The sequence below is a fragment of the Haemaphysalis longicornis genome, unplaced genomic scaffold (assembly GCF_048455015.1).
Source record: "Haemaphysalis longicornis isolate Haplotype H1 unplaced genomic scaffold, Haemaphysalis longicornis Haplotype H1 scaffold_3, whole genome shotgun sequence".
NCBI lineage: Eukaryota > Metazoa > Arthropoda > Arachnida > Ixodida > Ixodidae > Haemaphysalis > Haemaphysalis longicornis.
The window spans coordinates 113,847,958-113,866,324 of NW_027526335.1; the positions used below are offsets into that span (position 1 = coordinate 113,847,958).

The following is an 18,367-nucleotide window of genomic DNA, read 5'->3' on the forward strand; positions in this document are numbered from 1 at the left end:
CCACGCACATTTGCATTCATTTGAGAAATTCTTCTCTCGCTCGTTCGAGCTTCAGTATTGAGTGGCGGTAACACGAGAAAGAACGAGGGAATGAGGCGAACATTATGACACCTTAATAACTCAGCCTAGGGAGGACGCCACTGATGTTCTGTACACCGGTGGTGGGAATGAGTCGCGACTAACGGGAAACACGGAGTAAGCAGGCATTTTACTCTAGAGAAAGCTCGGCAGTTAGAAGGCAGAGGGGAGCAGATTCAAGAAAGATGGCGGGACAAGTGATTGTCGTCTTTCCTGCATTGTTTCCTCGTTGCGCGTTAACTATGCGTCCTACCAACTCGCCAAAGGGTACAATTTCTTAGAAAAAGGCGCGCGTGCTCCCGTCGTAACGGCATGGTTCCTATTATCGCATCAAAGACACGGAGAGACATCACTCATCGCTTAGTCCTGTAGACAGCAAAAATCCCAGCGGGAGACGACACCCCTCTGTGCACAATGCGGTGGCCCCTAGGGAAAATCATGTCCTAGCTTGCAGAGGTCACGAAAAAGTTTTAAATGAGGAGCATTTCTTAGGCTCGCCTGGTCCTCCGTCGTTGATGGCGGCGCCGTCCACACGCTCATTGCGCATGCGCAACTCTCCTCCTTACACCCACAGCTCCGAGATACTGCACGATATAAAAAAGAAATAGTTAGCGGCGCCCGGTTTCGATCCCACGACTCTCTGGCCGCAACGGGAGGTACGCGGTGCTCTTCCCACTACGCTACAAATCCGGGACAGGAGCAAGTGCTACGAACGCGCCTTAAGTCCTTGACTCATTCAAACTACGTCAAGAAGCTACTGATACAACGAAGGCACGCGAAGCTGAGCGTCAACGGAAACGACGAACTGAAAACTTTAGAGGGGGATGCTGAATTTCCCGTGGGAAAGCTGTGGCGGGAAGCGCCACGCGCCTTGCAGCTCAACCAGCCCCGTCCGCAGCGCCTCTGATGCTGATTGTGGCAGGATGCCCCTAGAGATTGGCCAACCAAAGAATCCATCACAAGATAGGTTCGCGTTCAACCACCGTCGTCATCTTCCCGTAGGGGAACCGCCGAAGCAGAAGAAGAACGAGAAGACAAAGCTGCGAAGAGGAGGGCGTGTACATTGCTCTCAGCCGGTGCACCAATGTCAACAACCTTTACCTCACCAAAGCTGACGGAGACTACCGGTTCTACCACAGAGACAACATCGACAAGAACATGATGGACGAGTTTCGGCGCCTCGAGAACCACCGCCTACTCACCGTAACACAACAGCACTTGCGTGCCTTTGCCACCGGTGTGGACCCGGACGCGGTCCACACCGGTGGCGCTAGTAAAAACCAGATCACTCAACATAACGGCAACACAATGGAACCACACGGAACCGCCACGATGCTTCGCATCCTCATCAGGGTTCCCCACGGGAAGATGGTGTAATTTTTTCCCGCTCCAGGTTGTTCACGGAACAGTACATAATATAATCAATTTAACCAGGCACACTGCACGAGGGGCACAAAAGGGATAGGGTAATAATTTGTGTAGCCAAGCTGGTGTACGGGCTTCGTTCTTATACTCGGTGGAACAGGCGAGCTGTGGCGGAGCAATTGCCGAAAGTTTTATTTGATTGATTGATTGATTGATTGATTGATTGATTGATTGATTGATTGATTGATTGTAGGGTGTAACGCGCCGACGCAACGCAGGCGATCAGGCGCGCCGTAGTGGAGGGCTCCGGATTAATTGTGACCACCTGGGGGTCTTTAACGTGTGCCGAAATCTCGTAGACACGGGTGTTTTAACACGAAAGTGTTTTATGCCGGGGTACACAAACCTCACCGACGTCATATCCGTCACGGAAACGACGTCACCATAAATTGTTCCATTGGCGCGGCGGCGCTAAGATTCCAGCCCACGATAAGTCTGGCCGTAACGGGAGGCGTGAAACGCTCTGCCAACTGAGCCATGAATAATGCCCGGATTACCGTACGAACGCACCTTATGTCCTTCCCTCTAACTTCTCCATTCAGATGGTGCTGCCGTCTAGGAGAGGTGAAGCGAAGTAGTGCGTCATGACGCAAACCAGCACCGATAGTTGGCGCCTCGATATGGCAGCGTGTCGCAGTGGAGGCTGCTGTGTTTATCTGTCCGCCGCCTCGTTCCACAAGCTGGGCTCGTCGCAACGCAAGTGTCTGGCGTACACGCCACGGAGCAGGGCCAATGTGGTCGCAGCTTTGCCTAAGTGACCCGCCAGCAGGACGTCGCTCGCCAAGCACACCCACAAGACTGCTGCCGACGCGCAAATCATGCTCCTTTCGCTGTAGCGTACTGTGACTTCACCAAACGATTCGCTGACAACCCGTTCGGTTTCGTACGCACGGTCTGCGAGCTCCTGGGGTTTCAATCGACTTACGCAATGCTCCGTCGTGTGTAAACCAGTGTCTAATGTTGATGCGTATGACGGTGCCATACCGACGAAATATAAATAACGATGTGCAAGTTCATATCGATGCACAATAAACATTCAAATGCTCCTGTGAAGGCACATTTAACTTTCATGTTTACCAATGAATATGAAAGAAGGATCAACCACACTTTTAAATGCAGAGCATTTCAGTAACTCACGATGTCACCCGCGTTGACGTCCGTATTCGTAGTCCGCACCCGTCCCCCTACACTATATAAAAAAATACTATCCGGCGCCTGGTTTCGATCCCTCGACACTGCGGGCGGAACGCAATGTACATGGTGCTCTACCCACTGCGCCACAAAGCCGACACAGAATGGGAGGCTACGAACGCGCCTTATATCCTTGACTCATTCAAACTACGTCAAGAAGCTGCTGATACAACGCATTCACTGCCACCAACTCCCCAAACACTAAACGTTAACGCAATACACCCACCCCCTTTGCGACGCATTTACTCGAGTCCCCCTCGCGGGGAGGTGGGCCCAATTTTTTGCTTTTCGCCTCCATCAGAAAAGCGACAGGCAGTTTTATGCATGGCTGAGTTCGTTCACTCACTCACTCACTCACTCACTCACTCACTCACTCACTCACTCACTCACTCACTCACTCACTCACTCACTCACTCACTCACTCACTCACTCACTCACTCACTCACTCACTCACTCACTCACTCACTCACTCACTCACTCACTCACTCACTCACTCACACGCGCGCACAGACACGCGCAGGCGCACGCGCGCAATGCAAAGCACCAATCTAGAACGCCTTTTCCCCCATGCATCATGTGCACCCCCCGTGTTCGCAGGCTCTACATCTACCAGCAGCTGGTGTACGCGGCGCTGGTAGTGCTGGCCTTGCGGCTCGTCATGCTCAGGTCCACCTCAGCCTGCCGCCTGTGGAACGCGATGGTCTCGCTCTTTCTTCCTCTGCTGAGCCTCGTCTCCTCCGCCCTGGGGCTTCCTTACCGCGAAGACGACGACGCCGCAGCAGCAGCAGCCTTGCCCAAGACCGCTCTGGGCAGTCGTCTGTCGTCATCGTAGGAGTGGCTTTTCTTTTGTACCATGTGGCACGTGCACCCCGTGTACGTGCAACTAGAGAGGGGGAGTAAACTGCCTGTCTTTCTGTTCCTACAAAAATCAGGGAATGAGCCGCCCGTATCGAGGCCAAGAAAATGAGAGCACACCAACGTATTGTGTTTTATTGCGTCGACACGATGTTGCGTAGGAAAAACGCCACGAAATGTAGGCCTTGTTGACATCTTAGAAATCGTCGTCGCCGTCGTTTACTCTCGTAGGAAGGGATGTTTACTTGGCGCTGTAGAAACACACATTTATGTTTCTGGGCGGTGGCTTATACGGCAGAAGCAAGTTGGCTTTTCATCAAACCATCAGGCTGAAAGAGAGAGGGGGTTCGAGATGGATAACGTCAGATAAATGGGTCCAAGTTATTCTCGTGAATGGTGGTTACAAGGGATCGCTATGGCACTGTTATTCAGCTTGTAGCCGGGGAATGGAGTCAGCAATTGGGAGAGAGTAAGGTGCGGTTGAGTTGAAAAGACTGAGCCAGCACCGCTTTGCCGGGACCAAGGCTGCTATTAAAGGGGAATTGTAGCAGAACACGTCGACACATGGTTATGGCTCGGGAAAGTCTTGTGGGAACGCGTGGACCGGTGAAAAAGCTGGGCCAAAGTCCGGGACCCTGCGGGCTACCAGAGTGTCAGACAAGCCCGTGGAAAGAGGACGAAAATGCATTAGTACATAACTGGGCCGACATCGGGGCTGGCTGATAAAGCTTGCGAGGGAAAGAGTTTGGACGGTGGATATTTGTAAGGATGGGCTTGCAGGGACCGTAGGGTAAATATTAATCATGCATTATCGTGTGAAGTTCGCACGAACAACAACAACAACAAAAAAGAAACCCAGTTTGACCAGCAGGTTTGATGAAATGGCGTTACAAAAATGAATTACGCCCGTAGTATCTGTTTGACTTAGCTGCACTTTAGTTTTTAAAAACGCGAGCTTTCCTTACAAGGTTCAAATCCGGTTGCTGCTACGCTGTTAACCAAGAACCTTCTTTTATAGCTTCGAGCTTTTCTATAAGGAGTGAATGCCACCATTGATGACCGCGAGTGTCCTACGTTATTTGGAATGTTGTATACGTACGTGCAATAGAAGTAGCCGGTGTTGCGACAAGAATCAACGGTGTTTGGTGGCCAGAGCATGTGAACAAATAAATGAATGAAGTGGCTCCATTTTCTGTGTCTTACTCTTGATAAGCTCCTAAAGGGGTACTGACGCAAAATTTCGAACCTGAAATAACGATGTAAAAATCGCAGATCATATCCATTAACGTGAACCCTGTGGAGGGACGAAGCATGCAGTGCATAAGTGCAGTCAAAGATTGTAAGTGTCTCTCTTGCGACACGGCGCGCGCTGATTGGGCGCCGGACAAGCGTCAGTGGAAGGAGCAATCATGCGCTTGCTAAGGCGGTGGCGCCCTCTCTTGCGTTGAACCGGATTTAAGCAGTTTGCATGCCCCACCTGCCCCAATTTGGGGCAGTGGCAGGGGTCAACGCGAGCGCAGTGCGATGCCCGCGCTTTCCCTGGGGGCTCGTCCTTAAAGAGAAATTTATTAATCCAAGTTACAGGTATACATGCATTTCAAGCACTTGTCACAGAGGAATAAATTTTTCTTAATAAGACTTTTCTGCAGTCTCAGAGAACACAAGGATCCATGTGCACAACATAATCACGACATCGTTAGCTTTAGGCGTCAGAGCTTAGACCGGAGTTAGATCATTAACTAGAGCTGCTAACTAAAAAAAAATCAGTAAAGTTCACGCGCTTCACACGCATTGCAACCAAGTCGTGTGCGGCCATATACTTCCACTCTCCTTGCATCTAGTGACTGAAAACAATCCGAATTGGCGCACTGGCGAAGTCGCTAGGACGGGCAGAGGCGCGCATCGTCACGTTTAAGTAATCAAAGTTACGTTCAAGTATCAAACCAAACCACGCTCTACCTGTGAGTGCTTTGTGTTAACACATGGCACCCACAGGTCCACGCTAGGAGTCACAACTTTGTAGATACTCAGCTCCTTCAGTACATGTTCACGGAGTGATCGTCCTTCTGGCCTCTCGGCCGATATGAAGTTGAGTGCAAATATGCACAGTAGTCACAGATGTCGCGTTCGACCTTGTGCGCTCGCTGACACCATGCGTTGACGCACAGGAAGACCAGGATTTCCTACAGAACCACTCTAAGTGCATGCAAAAGCTTCGGCAAATACACAGTCCAAATGCACTCTGCGCACTTGTTTACAACCACAAGGGGAAAACCGCAAGTGCGAAAGGGGATATACTTCTACGCACTGAGTGTGTTAGTAGGGCACGATACCTACTTGCAGTTGCTTATTGTTGATTTTAATGAACCGTGTAGACCAGCGCTGGAGAAAAGCCTGTTCCCTAAGCGTGGCGAACTGGGTTTCAAGGTGCTCAGTTAGCCTCGATCGGTTTTTCCACAAAAGTGGGAACATAGCGCGCTGCGGCTGCGCGCGCAGCGCCGCCACACCCCGTCTCTTCCATATTCGGTAAGCCCCAACGCACACCAAGAACACCGTGAAGGCGTCGCGTGAACGAGTGTCGGCGCCGACCACCACGCCGAAGGTCCGGGTTAGCAAGAGCCAAAACGTTTTTGCCGCGCGACAGTCTTTGAGCGCGTGCCCAATCGTCTCTGTCTGGCCGCATTGAGGGCACCTCGCAATACGCGTCACCCCCCACGCAGCCAGCGTATCTCCCGTTGGGAGTACTCCCCAGCCCCTCCTCCACCCAAAGTCCCTTACGTCTGGGGGCAGTACCTGGGAGGTGAGTTGCCTCCAGTGAATCCTCCGAGCCCTTTCGGTTTCCTCCTCTGCAATCGACTTGATAGCCAGTGCCTCACAGACCTTCGTTGGTCGCATCGACTTCCAATCTAACTCCGGCGCGCTCTCCCGCAGCATCCGGAGGGCGCTCGTGACATGCCTGTAAAAGGCTGGTGGTTCCTCCGCGGTGGGACCTGCCACTCTCCCGTCAAAAAATTCGCAGCGCGCCGTCCCCAGGAAATACTGCAGCAGAGCCCTTCCGCGGTAGTCGACGTCGGCTGCTAGTTCGGAGAAACCCCTGAGGGCCAACACTCTAAACATGGTGGGCAAGCAGGGAGAGAGAGAAAAACTTTTATTGAGTGGCTGGGTGGTGGCCGCTGTGGTGGCCGCCGGTTGGAGGTCGGCGGCGACGATGGCAGCTCGTTCCACCAAGGCGATCTGAACTCCCGGGTCGGAGCTACCCAGCGCACCCTCCCATTGCTCGTCATGGGTGATGAAAGGGAAGGGATTGGAAGGACAGGCCCACATAGAGTGGGCAAGTGTGGCGCGCTGGCCACATGCGGGGAAATGAGGTGAGGGGTAGAGGGAAGGGTGGATGTGATGGAGCACCGCCCTGCAGGGAAAGGAATGAACATGAAGAAGTCGCCAGGTGCGTGCTTGCTCATTGCTGAGCTGGGGATGCGCCGGGGGGTATCTTCGGCGGGCGAGGCGGTAATGCGTGAGTATTTCATGATACGTAATTAGGCGGTCTCTGGCGGATCGGGCCCCGTGGTAAGGAACTAGGCTGGCTCCCGCTCGGATTGTGAATCCTCGAGCCGCGTCATAGGCCGCCTCGTTCCCCCCGAGTCCCGAGTGCACCGGGGTCCATATAGCAGTTCTACCGGGGAATTATGAAGCCTCCCGAGTCGCGGGGTAGGCGAAGGAAAGCGCGCTTAACGTGTTCAGTTTTCCCCGCCCAAAAGAAAGAACCGAATAGCGTGGCAAGCTTCCGTGCTGCGCGCGCGGGTGGTCGCGCCATAGAAAAAAGCCGACGCCGCGGACGACTTAATAACAAACGCCCGTTCTGTCAGAGACAGGGGAAGCTCCAACACCACCGCGAGTTTCTTTTCGGCAACTGCTAGCATCTCCCTCCATGATTTCCTCGCCACCTGGATCGGCCGCCAGAGAACCAAACGGTGAAGACGGATTTCGCATGCGCTCTGGAATTTCGCTAGTGATTGCTCAATTCCGCGACGCGAATCCTTTTCAAAGTGCTTCATCATCTTTTTGAGTATGTGCTGCACCTTTGGAAGCGAAAATTAGGCCACTTGGGACATCGCAGCACCGAAAGGCGACCTTGGAACCTCCGGAACGACGGTTAGGCCTAACCCGCCAAAAGCCCTTCAAGCCACGTCCCACTACGAACGCAGCTGCCGGCGTGGCGGCGGCTGCTTGTGCGGCTGCTGCTGCCACAGCTGCGAGTGCGACGGAGGGCGCTACATCGCGCCATTGCGTACGCTCTTTGAAGAAGGACGACAAGATAGCATGGCTATGTCGACGCTACAACAAGGCCCACCGAACGGCGAAGTGATTCCTCCATCGAGAACACAAACAGACACCGATGAAATGGACGACCCCGACGACGAAGTCGCCTGTTCAGAGGGGTGGCAACGTGTCCCTCTTTCGAGAAAGAAGCGGCCCACGAGAACTGACAGGGTGAGTCGGTCACGTCATTTGCTACAACTCAGACCACTAGCAAAGATTCAAATCCGAAAGATACCCAGACATGCGATCGCCAGTGCTATTGGCCTCACGGCCCCTAGCGCCGAGTTGGCTGAAATGGCCACGGTAACCTTTGATGATGCTGCAAACAGTGCAAATATCGTACTGTATGATGAAAATCACGCCGCCAAGTTAACTGAAATTGACCACCTCACTTTCCGACAAAATGGCAAGCTTGAAACCATTGAAGTTGTCGTTGAACTTAAGCGATCAAACAATAACATGATTAGGGGTGTTATCCAGGTTGACCCAAACGAAAGCAACGAGGCAATCTTAAGCTGCATCAGATGCGAACAGGCAGACGTACTTTCAGTACAAAAAATCGAAAAATCCGACCGGGCAGTCCTTACATTCGACTCAACTACGCTTCCGAAAGTTGTCAAATATTATATGGAGCTGGTACGAGTGACTGAATACAGACCAAAGAGAATCGTGTGTTTCAACTGTCATAACCTGGGACACATGGCCAAATTTTGTCCTTCGCCCAGTGTGTGCATAGACTGCGGTAGGCTGCACGCTGAGGGTGATAAATGTGACTCAACGATATTTTGCGTCGCCTGCCAAAAAACAGGACACCTTGCTGTCAGCAAAGTGTGTCCTAGCCGGCTGCCGAAAAAAGATGAAAAGGATTCGCAGAAGGAGGGCACCAAAGCCAATGGAAGTCGGCCTACGAGCCTTCAAGCCACAAGTGGTGTCTCATGGGCCTCTGCTGTTGGAAGGCATGAAAAGGAAGATTTTGAGAATAAAAATGTAGCCGCCACCGAGTCTATTCCGGAAAACCACCCTATTATGCTTGAAAACGCCCAGCTTAAAAAAAAAAACTGCAGGAACTTCGGACAGAGCTTCATCTACGGCGTAGGGAACTGAACTTAATCCGCAAATCCAACGATACGAAACGGTCAGTCTCGACGGTCTCTCAACAGGAGTCTCATAGACAGAGCAGGACACGCACAAAAAAGAACAAGGCTCCTCAATTGCAGTCTTCAGGGGCCTGCTCACAATTAATAACGGAACATATGCTCGTCCAACGTGATGCCAAAATCAAATTCGAGAATTCAAAACAATGGCAGAAAGCTTTTAATGGCATCAGCGAATTGCAGGGACAATTTAACTGCCTTAGAAATGACTTGCAGCAGGTAGCCGAACAAATGCGCCAATTGCTCCAAATGGTCGACCCGGAGGTTGTTAGTGCAAGAAGCAGACCCACTAAATGACGCTTTCGTCGCTTACCGTTGCCAATCGGTTGATCATACAATGGAATTGCCGCAGCATCACCCAAAATGGACCTCTGCTTAAGTATCAGATATCTACGACGCGGCCTCTTGCTTTACTTTTACAAGAAACTAGGGGACCGTATAAAATTCCTGGCTACACTATCTTTATGGACCCGAAAATTGCTCAAGCTTCCAAAGATCCGGAAAAACAAAAAACCGCCATTGGACAAGCTGCGGTACTGGTTCATAAATCTTGCCAGGCCGTTCAACATAGGTGGGATGCCGCTAGCAACTCTAATAGGGAGGTTATGGTCGTTCGAATCCAACCTCCGGGAGGCAAACCCATGCTTGTCGTCTCCGTTTACTACAGGCCACGATGCACTTCCAAAACTACAGACACTTACGACTGGATAACTCACCTCTTTTAGCTGAATTTTTCTGGTCCAATAATTATTGAAGGAGGCTTGAATGCAAAAAGTAGCCTATGGGGATACTCTCACTCCGATCTACGAGGAAAACTCTTAGAACAAGCCATCAAACTCAGCTCACTCGAGCTAAGAAATGAACCATTTGTACCGACCAGCGTTGGGCTTCACACTTCTCAGCGGGATACCACACCGGACCTCACGATAACTACACCTGGTATAATCAAGAAATGGCACACTCAGGACTCCACTTGGGGTAGCGACCATTTCCCCATCTTTTTTCATCTCAACAGTAAAAAGCTTCGCCCGAAGCATACGTATACCGTAAGAAACTGGAATCACTTTCGATCCTGCTTTCAAATCAACGCTCGACCGGACCTCCCTGAGTTCTTGCATGCCGTCTCCGATGCTCGTACATCTGCTGCCGAATCAGTCAACGGCACTGTTGAGGTTGACAACCCAGGTGTCCATATGCAAAGGTTGCTCCGAACGGCCCAACGTCTCACCAGGAAGTATCGAGAACGTGGCAAACGTCACCCTGATCTCATTAAGCTGAAGCGAGTATACATAAAAATCAACGATTACCAAAAGACATTAGAAAGTGAAAACTGGAGGAGAGAGGCCTTTCTCACTTATGGGGCATCTTTCGCAGCCTTTGTAATAAAGGAAAGACAAAGCTTCCTATCATTGATGAAGTGAGACTGCAGTCTGACTATCACGACGCAGAGGAAACTATTATCGAGACTCTCTTTCCACATGCTACGAAGAATAAAACGGCACTAAAATCTCTTCCCGACATCAGCATACCACATCCTCTAGACGAATTTGACACTCCTTTTACACTGGAAGAACTTCACGTTGCGCTCGCTCAAGGCAAATCTAGATCCGCTCCGGGCCATGATAAATTCACTTGGCAAGATCTCAGCAATCTGCCAATGCACGGTCATGAAGCTCTTCTGAATGTTGTTAACGAATCATGGGAAACGGGACAAGTCCACGGGCACTTGAAGACGACCATCATTCACCCCATCCCGAAGCCTGGTAAAGACGCCCGAAGACCCGAAAATCTGCGACCTACTGCACTAACTCCGATCATGTGCAAGGTCATCGAGCGATTAATTAACAACCGACTTCAGTTCCATCTGGAGTGCACAGGTTAGTTTCATCCATCGCTAACCGGCTTCAGACCTAATCTTAGTACGCACGACTACCTTTGGCTGCTCCGAAGAGTCGTAAATCGTACATCTCGAAAACAACTCCCGGATTACATTCTGGCGTTTGATATGCAGAAAGCATTTGATAACGTCAGACAAGAGGGGATCCTACACGAACTCACAGCGGCTTTCCCAAGTAAGAAGGCTCAAGTATGGATCCGCAATTTTCTTGAGCATCGGCCAATCAGACTAAATCCTCGAGATGAATCACCCACGATGTACTACCTTGACAGAGGAGTTCCGCAGTGGTCTATTCTTGGTCCACTCCTCTTCAACTTAGCTATGAGTAGAGTCGCGCGCAAACTGGAAGAGGACTCAGCCGCTCGCTTTGCATTCTATGCCGACGATATCGTCGTATGTACTGAAGCGGCGGATTATGACAACAAAGACCTTATGCAAACCGAACTACAAGCTGCAGTCTTCAGCCTTGAAACGTCCCTTTTGAATTTCAATTTGAATCTTTACCCTAACAAGACTGAGTTTCTTAGCATTGATGGCAAACGCTCAACAAATCCAGCGCAAGTCGTCCGACTCCAAATTGGCCAGACAAGTATCGACTCCAAGAATGGTACCATTACACTGCTGGGCCTACAAGTGAGCAGTTGTAATAGCCCTAATGCGTGGATACGACATCTACGTACCTCATGGAGATCCACTATTCATCTAACATCACGAATTTCTAACAAGTATGGCGGTTCTCAGCAAAACTCGTGCCTCATGTTAGCCCATGCTGTAGCCCACGGCAGGATGACATATGGTTTCCCCGTGTATGAGTTCAAGTCAAGACAAATCCAGGATCTCAGCATTCTGAACCGGACACTAATCAGAACGGTTACTGGACTTCCAAGGCATACAAGAGCGGACATCCTTGAGCAAGCTGTCTCTCTACCACCTGTTATTAACTTGGTCGAAGAAACACAACTACGATTTCAAAACCATCTCGAGCATACTCCTCAAGGACGTGCCATACAAAGGTGGGATCTCCTAAAAAGTGAATTTGACCCCAGAACTGTCCAGAAAACGCTTCCACCATGGGAAAGACCCTTTCTTGCATCATTCGTCAGCGCCTCATTTCTCGGCGGCACCCGGAGGCCAGGGAAAGATATCTGCAAAAACTGTCCAATGACAAGGAAGAAGGCGAAGTTGATCTTTTTACCGATGCTGCCGTTACTGACACAGCTGCTGCCATCGCATGGAAGTGCCCAGAACTTCCTCAGCTGGATGGGTCTCGCACTATTACTAACACGTGTGGACTGACCGACGAAGCGGAACTCTTTGGAATATTAGGCGCTCTACAAAGAATTCAGAATCACTCAGAACAACTACAATCAAGGAAATTCAGAGTCATAACTGACTCTTACGTGGCACTCAGGGAGCTTAACAAAGCCTTCACGCAAAATTTTACAGCCAATTCCATACTAAAAACGGTACAAGAACTCAATTTTGAAGGAATCAAAGTCCGCATGGCTTGGACACCAGCACATACACCAGGAGCGCAGGGCAACCAACTGGCACATAATTCTGCCCGGGAGTGTGTACAAAATCCTCCCTTGGTCCCCCCCGTCGTCACTGAGTGCGCTGCGTCCGCGCAAATAGACGTACCCACTACCAACTGGCAACAAGAGTACCGGCGATTCAAACTACTCAGCAGACAACGATTGGCTGAAGTTTCCCCACCTGGTTTTTTGACATCTTTAAAGACGCTATCGAGACGAGAAGAAGTATTCGCCAACAAGGTGTATGCGGATGCGGCTTACACACCGGACATTATTTCTAAATGGACAAGAAATCAGGCTTCGGCATCTAAATGTACCTTCTGTGCGGCACATACTATCCCCAATCTCTTTCATCTAATTTGGTCTTGTCCAGCATTCTCAAGTGGCAGAGAGCAACTCCTAGAGTCCCAGGCGGCCCCGCAATCACTAACTGAGCACTTGCAGCTTATTAGAGGCGATCCACGCACCCTTGAAAGGGTAGCAAACTTTGCTGTACAAAGTGGTCTGTACGGAGTTGTATAGTGGCTGACTGACTCACACCCTTTTTTCAAGTGTTCGTGCACGCGACTGTACTCGTGTGAACCTCGTGTGAACAGTGTGAACAGTGTGAACAGTGCTCCACATACCAACGACCAGTGCCTATGTGAACACTCAAACCGTGCCTGCAGCTAACCGGAAGAGGAACTCTAAACGATTACAACGTTATGTGATCATTATTTGTAATACGGCTCTTCCCTCTTCCTTTTCCCCCCAACCCCCACCAGGGCCTCAGTCCTCTTCCTAAATAAAGGTCATTCATTCATTCATTCATTGCCACCTCTCCCGACGCGTGGAACACGACCAGGACTTTCACGCCCGCTACCCAGTCGACGCCGCCTGGCAGGTTAGACGCGAACGTGCCAAAGCGTAGCGCCTTGTTTTTGCCCCTGTTCAGCTGGGCACCCGACAGCTCGCTATACATCGCAAAAAGCCGTAAAAACGCTGCGAAGCTGTCTTCATCTCGCAGAAACAGGGATACGTCGTCCGCGTAGGCCGAAACCTTTACCTGGCCCTGGCCGGGTAGGGGGAAGCCGCGGATGTCGGTACTGTCCGCGACGCGTCTAAGGAGCGGGTCGAGACAAAGGACAAACAGGAGGGGAGATAAAGGGCAGCCCTGCCGAATACCGCGGGTGACGCCAAAGGGAGGGCTTAGCTGCCCGTTCACGAGCAACCGAGTTGTCAAGCCCGAGTAAAGGTCACCAATTAGGGTTACTGTCTCCTGCGGAAACCCAAAACAGCGCAGCACGGAGAGCACGTACCGGTGCTCGACCCGGTCGAAGGCTTTCGCCCGATCGACCGAGACGAAGTAACCGGCAATGCCACAACGTGAGGCAAAGGTGAAAAGGTCCCTTGTCATGGACAGAGGCGAGAAAACCGTTCGACCCGGAACGCAGCACGTTTGGGCAAGGCTGACAACGTCAGGCAGCGCGCAACTAACCCGCTTCGCTATGATTGAGGCTACCAGCGTATATATAGTCTGCATTTAGCACGTTAATCGGCCGGTGTCCTTTGGGGTTTGATGGCTCCCTTTCCTCGTTCGCGAGCAGAATGACCTTGGCCTCACAAAAGCTGTTGGGTTTCGCGCCTCCCGCGATAATCCGATTCACCATGTATAACAGGGGGTCGCGGACTACGACAAAAAACGCCTTATAGAAGGCCGCCGGGATGCCGTCAGGACCTGGAGCCGAAGCCGCATTCGTCCCATTTACGGCCTCCCACAACTCGTCCTCTGAAACCGGCGCTACCAGCTGCGCGATAGAGTCGTTCGGCACGCGTGGTAGGTTGCCGCAAAAGCTTCGTATCCTCCTTTCAAAGCTCGCTTCGTCAAGTGCGGACACTTCGGACGTGAACAGGCTTTTAAAATACGCCATAAACACCCTTGAAATGTCCGCTGCTCACAGAGCTCCCCGTTTTCGAGCTCGACAAGTGGAACCTGCGCGTGACCCTGCCTGTATGTGGCGGCCGCCTTAACGTGCCGTAGGACCGCTGGGTCCGACACAGGTCGCCCCTGCACGTATGCCTGGCTGGCCACCTGTGAGGACTGCCGCACGAGTCGCTCATACCTGGCCTGAAGTAGGGGCTTTAGCCTGAAGGAGGCTGACATAATCGCGCATGGCGAAGGTGAGGTCGCCCCCGCCCTTGGCGATACGTATCCTCCTCAGCGTGTTGTTGAGCTCCTCCGTGATTGGAGCCTTACGTTCCCTCCCCGCGTTCACCAGCAGCTCGCGCCACCTTGCCTTCAGTGCGTCCCACCCTTCGCGCCTTACCCAGTTCGCGTTCTCAGCCGCCAACGAGGCGCTAATTGTTGCTGCGCTAAGGGGGTCAGACACCAAGGCCAGGTCCATGCGCCATACGTCATGGCGAGGCACATTTGCGTCACACTGCAACATGCACGATAGCGGGAAGTGGTCAGACACGCGCGGCGTCTCCTGCGGAAACGCGAGCACCGCACAGCCCACCACACAGCGCATGAGTTCGGGGGGAAAGAAAATTACGCCCATCTTCCCGCGAGGGAACCCTGGTGTGATGCGACTCATCGGGGGGTTCAATTGGTGTTTCCGTTGGGTTGATTCTCTAAATCGGGTGAAACGTGTTGTGAACGCGTATGATGCTTTTCCATCACATGCGAGTGTTCTCACACGCGGGAAGATGGGCGTAATTTTACTTTAGCGTTTGGAGTGATGCTGGTATTGGATTGTGTCACACCACTCGCTAAAGGGACCGTCGCTTCCATCACGTCTTCATCGGAAGAATCAAGTAAAGCACGCAGTCGTCAAGCAAAGTGACGCGAAGTCGAACGAGAGCGAGCGCTGACTGAACCGCCGCAGAGCGCTACCGGCTTTATATTCACAGCGCCTGAAGGAGAGGAGACAGCGGAGGAGAGTCGCGCATGCGCGCACTTGCGCGACGGGAGCGGAGCGAAGCGAGTGAAGCGCGCGCACGCAGCTGTTGTTTATGATAATGAGACGGAGTGAGAGTGTTGCGCACAGCTGTCGGAGAGAAGAGCGGAGGAGAGTCGCGCATGCGCAGGTGGCGTGCGGACGCCGCCGACGCCGACGCAGGAGGGACATGCCTCAGAGCAAGAGATGCGTCGCATCTAAAAACTTATCAAGCCGGCTCCCCGCTGCCCCCCTCGCCCACGTCGCTGCAAATTGGCTGCCGTGAAAGTGAACCCACGCGTCCCTGAGGCGGAAGTAGGACGTGAGCTCGCGCAGCTTGCGCGCACCCCAGTAAGGCCTACGCTTCACGCCCTGGTACTCCGTCTGGACCTTGCACCCTCGCACGAAGATGAAATTGGGCACGCTTCCGCAATTCCATCTTGATGCCTCGGGTGCCATTGTCGACCTTCGGGTGGCCCTTGAAAGTCTTGTCGTGCACGCTGATGACTCGTCCGTAGGGGGTGAGCTCAGCAGCCAGCTAGGTCGTCGTTACTGATGAACAGCTTGAGGCGCAGAGCCGTCATAAAGACGATCTGCGGCCCCACGCAGGTCACCGGGCAGGTTTTGCCCAGGATTTTGAAGTCGCCGGCCACGTTGACTTTATCCGCGGCGGCAGCCGAGACCCCCGCCACGCAGAATCGAGATGCGCCCTGATGCTGGAGCGCCCGCAGGCCCTCGGGGCCAACGGTCATGTAGATTCCGTCTATAATGTCGTCGACGGTTGCCTCCTTGGGAGCACTGGACTCAAAACAGTGCTCCTTCGGAGGCGGGGCCCGGAATTTCGTGGAAGCGCCGGGGAGGCCCTACAAGAGGGCCAGGTGGGCGATCGGGGGGCTGGCTCCCCGCTGGTTCGGGCATCAGCTGGCGGTCTACTTCCCAGGCCCGAGGCGGGTTCCCAGGGCCCGGAGGAAGGCAGCAGGTCCGGTCCAAGAACGGCGGCGGCAGCGGGTCCAGGTCCGGGCAGGGGGGGGGGGGGGGGGTCAAGATCTGGGGGTCCGGCGTCTCGTGCAAGGGCCGAGGCCCCCAGGTCACCAAGTTGCCAAAGGGCTCGTCCTCTTCAAGAAAATTTATTAATCGCCGATACAAAGACCCGCTGTGCTAAATACTACACGAGTCGCCTAAACCATACACACTGCATGTATCACTTCACCCACTACACCACTCACTACACACACACACACACACACACACACACACACACTACCACACACACGGGAACCGGCGACAGAAAAGTTCGGTGATCAACGAGGCCCCGGAACCAGGCACCAGGTAAGTATCGATTCAGCCACCCGGCCAAAGCGAAACTGCGTCCTCGATGACCAACGAGGCCCCGGCACCAGGTAAGTATGCCTTTTCTTGTTCCGATCGACCAGCCGACCCGATCAGGCCTAGAGTCGAGAGCCCGTGGGTATTTGAGTGCAACACAAATTATAACCCGTCTACAAAAAGCTTCTGCTTGTGCTTGATGATTGCTGAAGCGGGCAGGGAGCGCTCCACAAATCTTTAAATCATGTTAGTTTATTTTGATCCGGTTACGTTATAGTGCGAGGCGTTGGAAGACAAGTGTCCTGGGTGTTTTAGTACCGTGACAACATGAGAAGACGACGACAGAAGACGCCGACAACCAGAGCCCCTAAGGGGCTTCGTCCCTAAAAGATTCCTGTGTATGCACACATATTACTCAGCAAGATTGAGCTGCCACCATTTCGGATAATGCATTATACATCAATTTGAATCTGTGCGTGCGTGAGAATGCCAAAAGCGGAGCGGCTTTCGGCATAAGCATGCAGCTGCATGATATGTTGGAAGGCTTGGCAGCCTGAAGTGTTCATGTTAGTCAGCGCGCACGGCGCATCGCGGGGCCCCGACTACTCGCGTCAATAGGGAGGGGATTGCCTGTGGTGGTGGTTTCAAGGCATTCAGAGCAGCCAGGCCTCCTATATTGACGAGGTTTAGGCTCTCGCCTATGTTAAGGCCAACCACCAGGTTGATCCTACCTGCCAGAATCAGCTGGTAAAAGCGCTTTGAATGCCAAGCTCCCAAGTTTCCCCCTGACACTAAGGGCGCACGGTTGACTGTGAGGATAAAGTGCTGAAGTGCAGGGTCGGCATTGCTGCCGGATGACTGTCTGACAAGGTGCTCAACAGAGTCCTGGATAACTGGCGAGGTCATAATGTGCCTGAAGCCGACCTCATCGCAAAGGTATACATTTCAGCAAGATAGTGTGACTGCCAGGCCTGTCACGTGGGGTTGCTTAGGGAACCTCGATCTCTGCTCGTGTGGGGATCCCGGTCGGCCACAAGCACACAGAACGACTGTGTTTTCCACTGATGCAGAGTTGGGTCTCAGTGACGCCGCTGGAAATTGTGATGTTATGACCGATAAAATGTCAGAAATGATTCTGACAGGGATAATGCCGGGAATGTCGGCAGTCGCTCCCTGTGCTTTGTGAGGTCCCCTAGCGAGGGTCACGTGTCCCGTATCGTGGAGCCTTTAGCCCAATATACCAAACAAACAACTACGACACAGCCAAAGACAACGGCGGAAATCCGTGACCCCGCGTTCATGTGCCTGGTCAATCAGTCCTTTTTGAGACCCACCGTCCAAGTGCCCACGCTTCCTTGCCTTTCCAATTATTCGCCACGCCGAATAAATAGGTATACCGACGTCCTGATGTTTGCATTTGCGTCTATCGGCACGCAACAATGTGTATGAACGTTACATGGTGCTTCTAAAACGGATTGTGAAGACAACAAACACCTCGCCTTTGCTGGGAAGGTCAGGAAGTTAACATGTTGCTACACTCTTATCCGATAGGGATTAACACTATCCCAACCGAGAAACCTGATTATGAAAAGATAACTTTTAAGGACGGGTAGGCAGTTTGCGAATAGGGCTTACCCCATTCATTCCTGCAAAACCATGTGGTGGGGG

At 52.3% G+C, this 18,367-nt stretch overlaps 1 protein-coding gene across 1 annotated transcript in view; it reads left to right on the forward strand.

The window, feature by feature from the left end:
• The window catches only part of LOC144175023 (fatty acyl-CoA reductase 1-like), a 42,330-nt gene extending 37,604 nt beyond the window's left edge, over positions 1-4,726 (forward strand). The window contains exon 12 of the mRNA XM_077704038.1: positions 3,292-4,726. Within this exon, the coding sequence (XP_077560164.1) occupies positions 3,292-3,526 (235 nt within the window). The 3' untranslated portion in view covers positions 3,527-4,726. The remainder of the gene's footprint in view (positions 1-3,291) is intronic.
• The last annotated feature ends 13,641 nt before the right edge of the window (positions 4,727-18,367 follow it).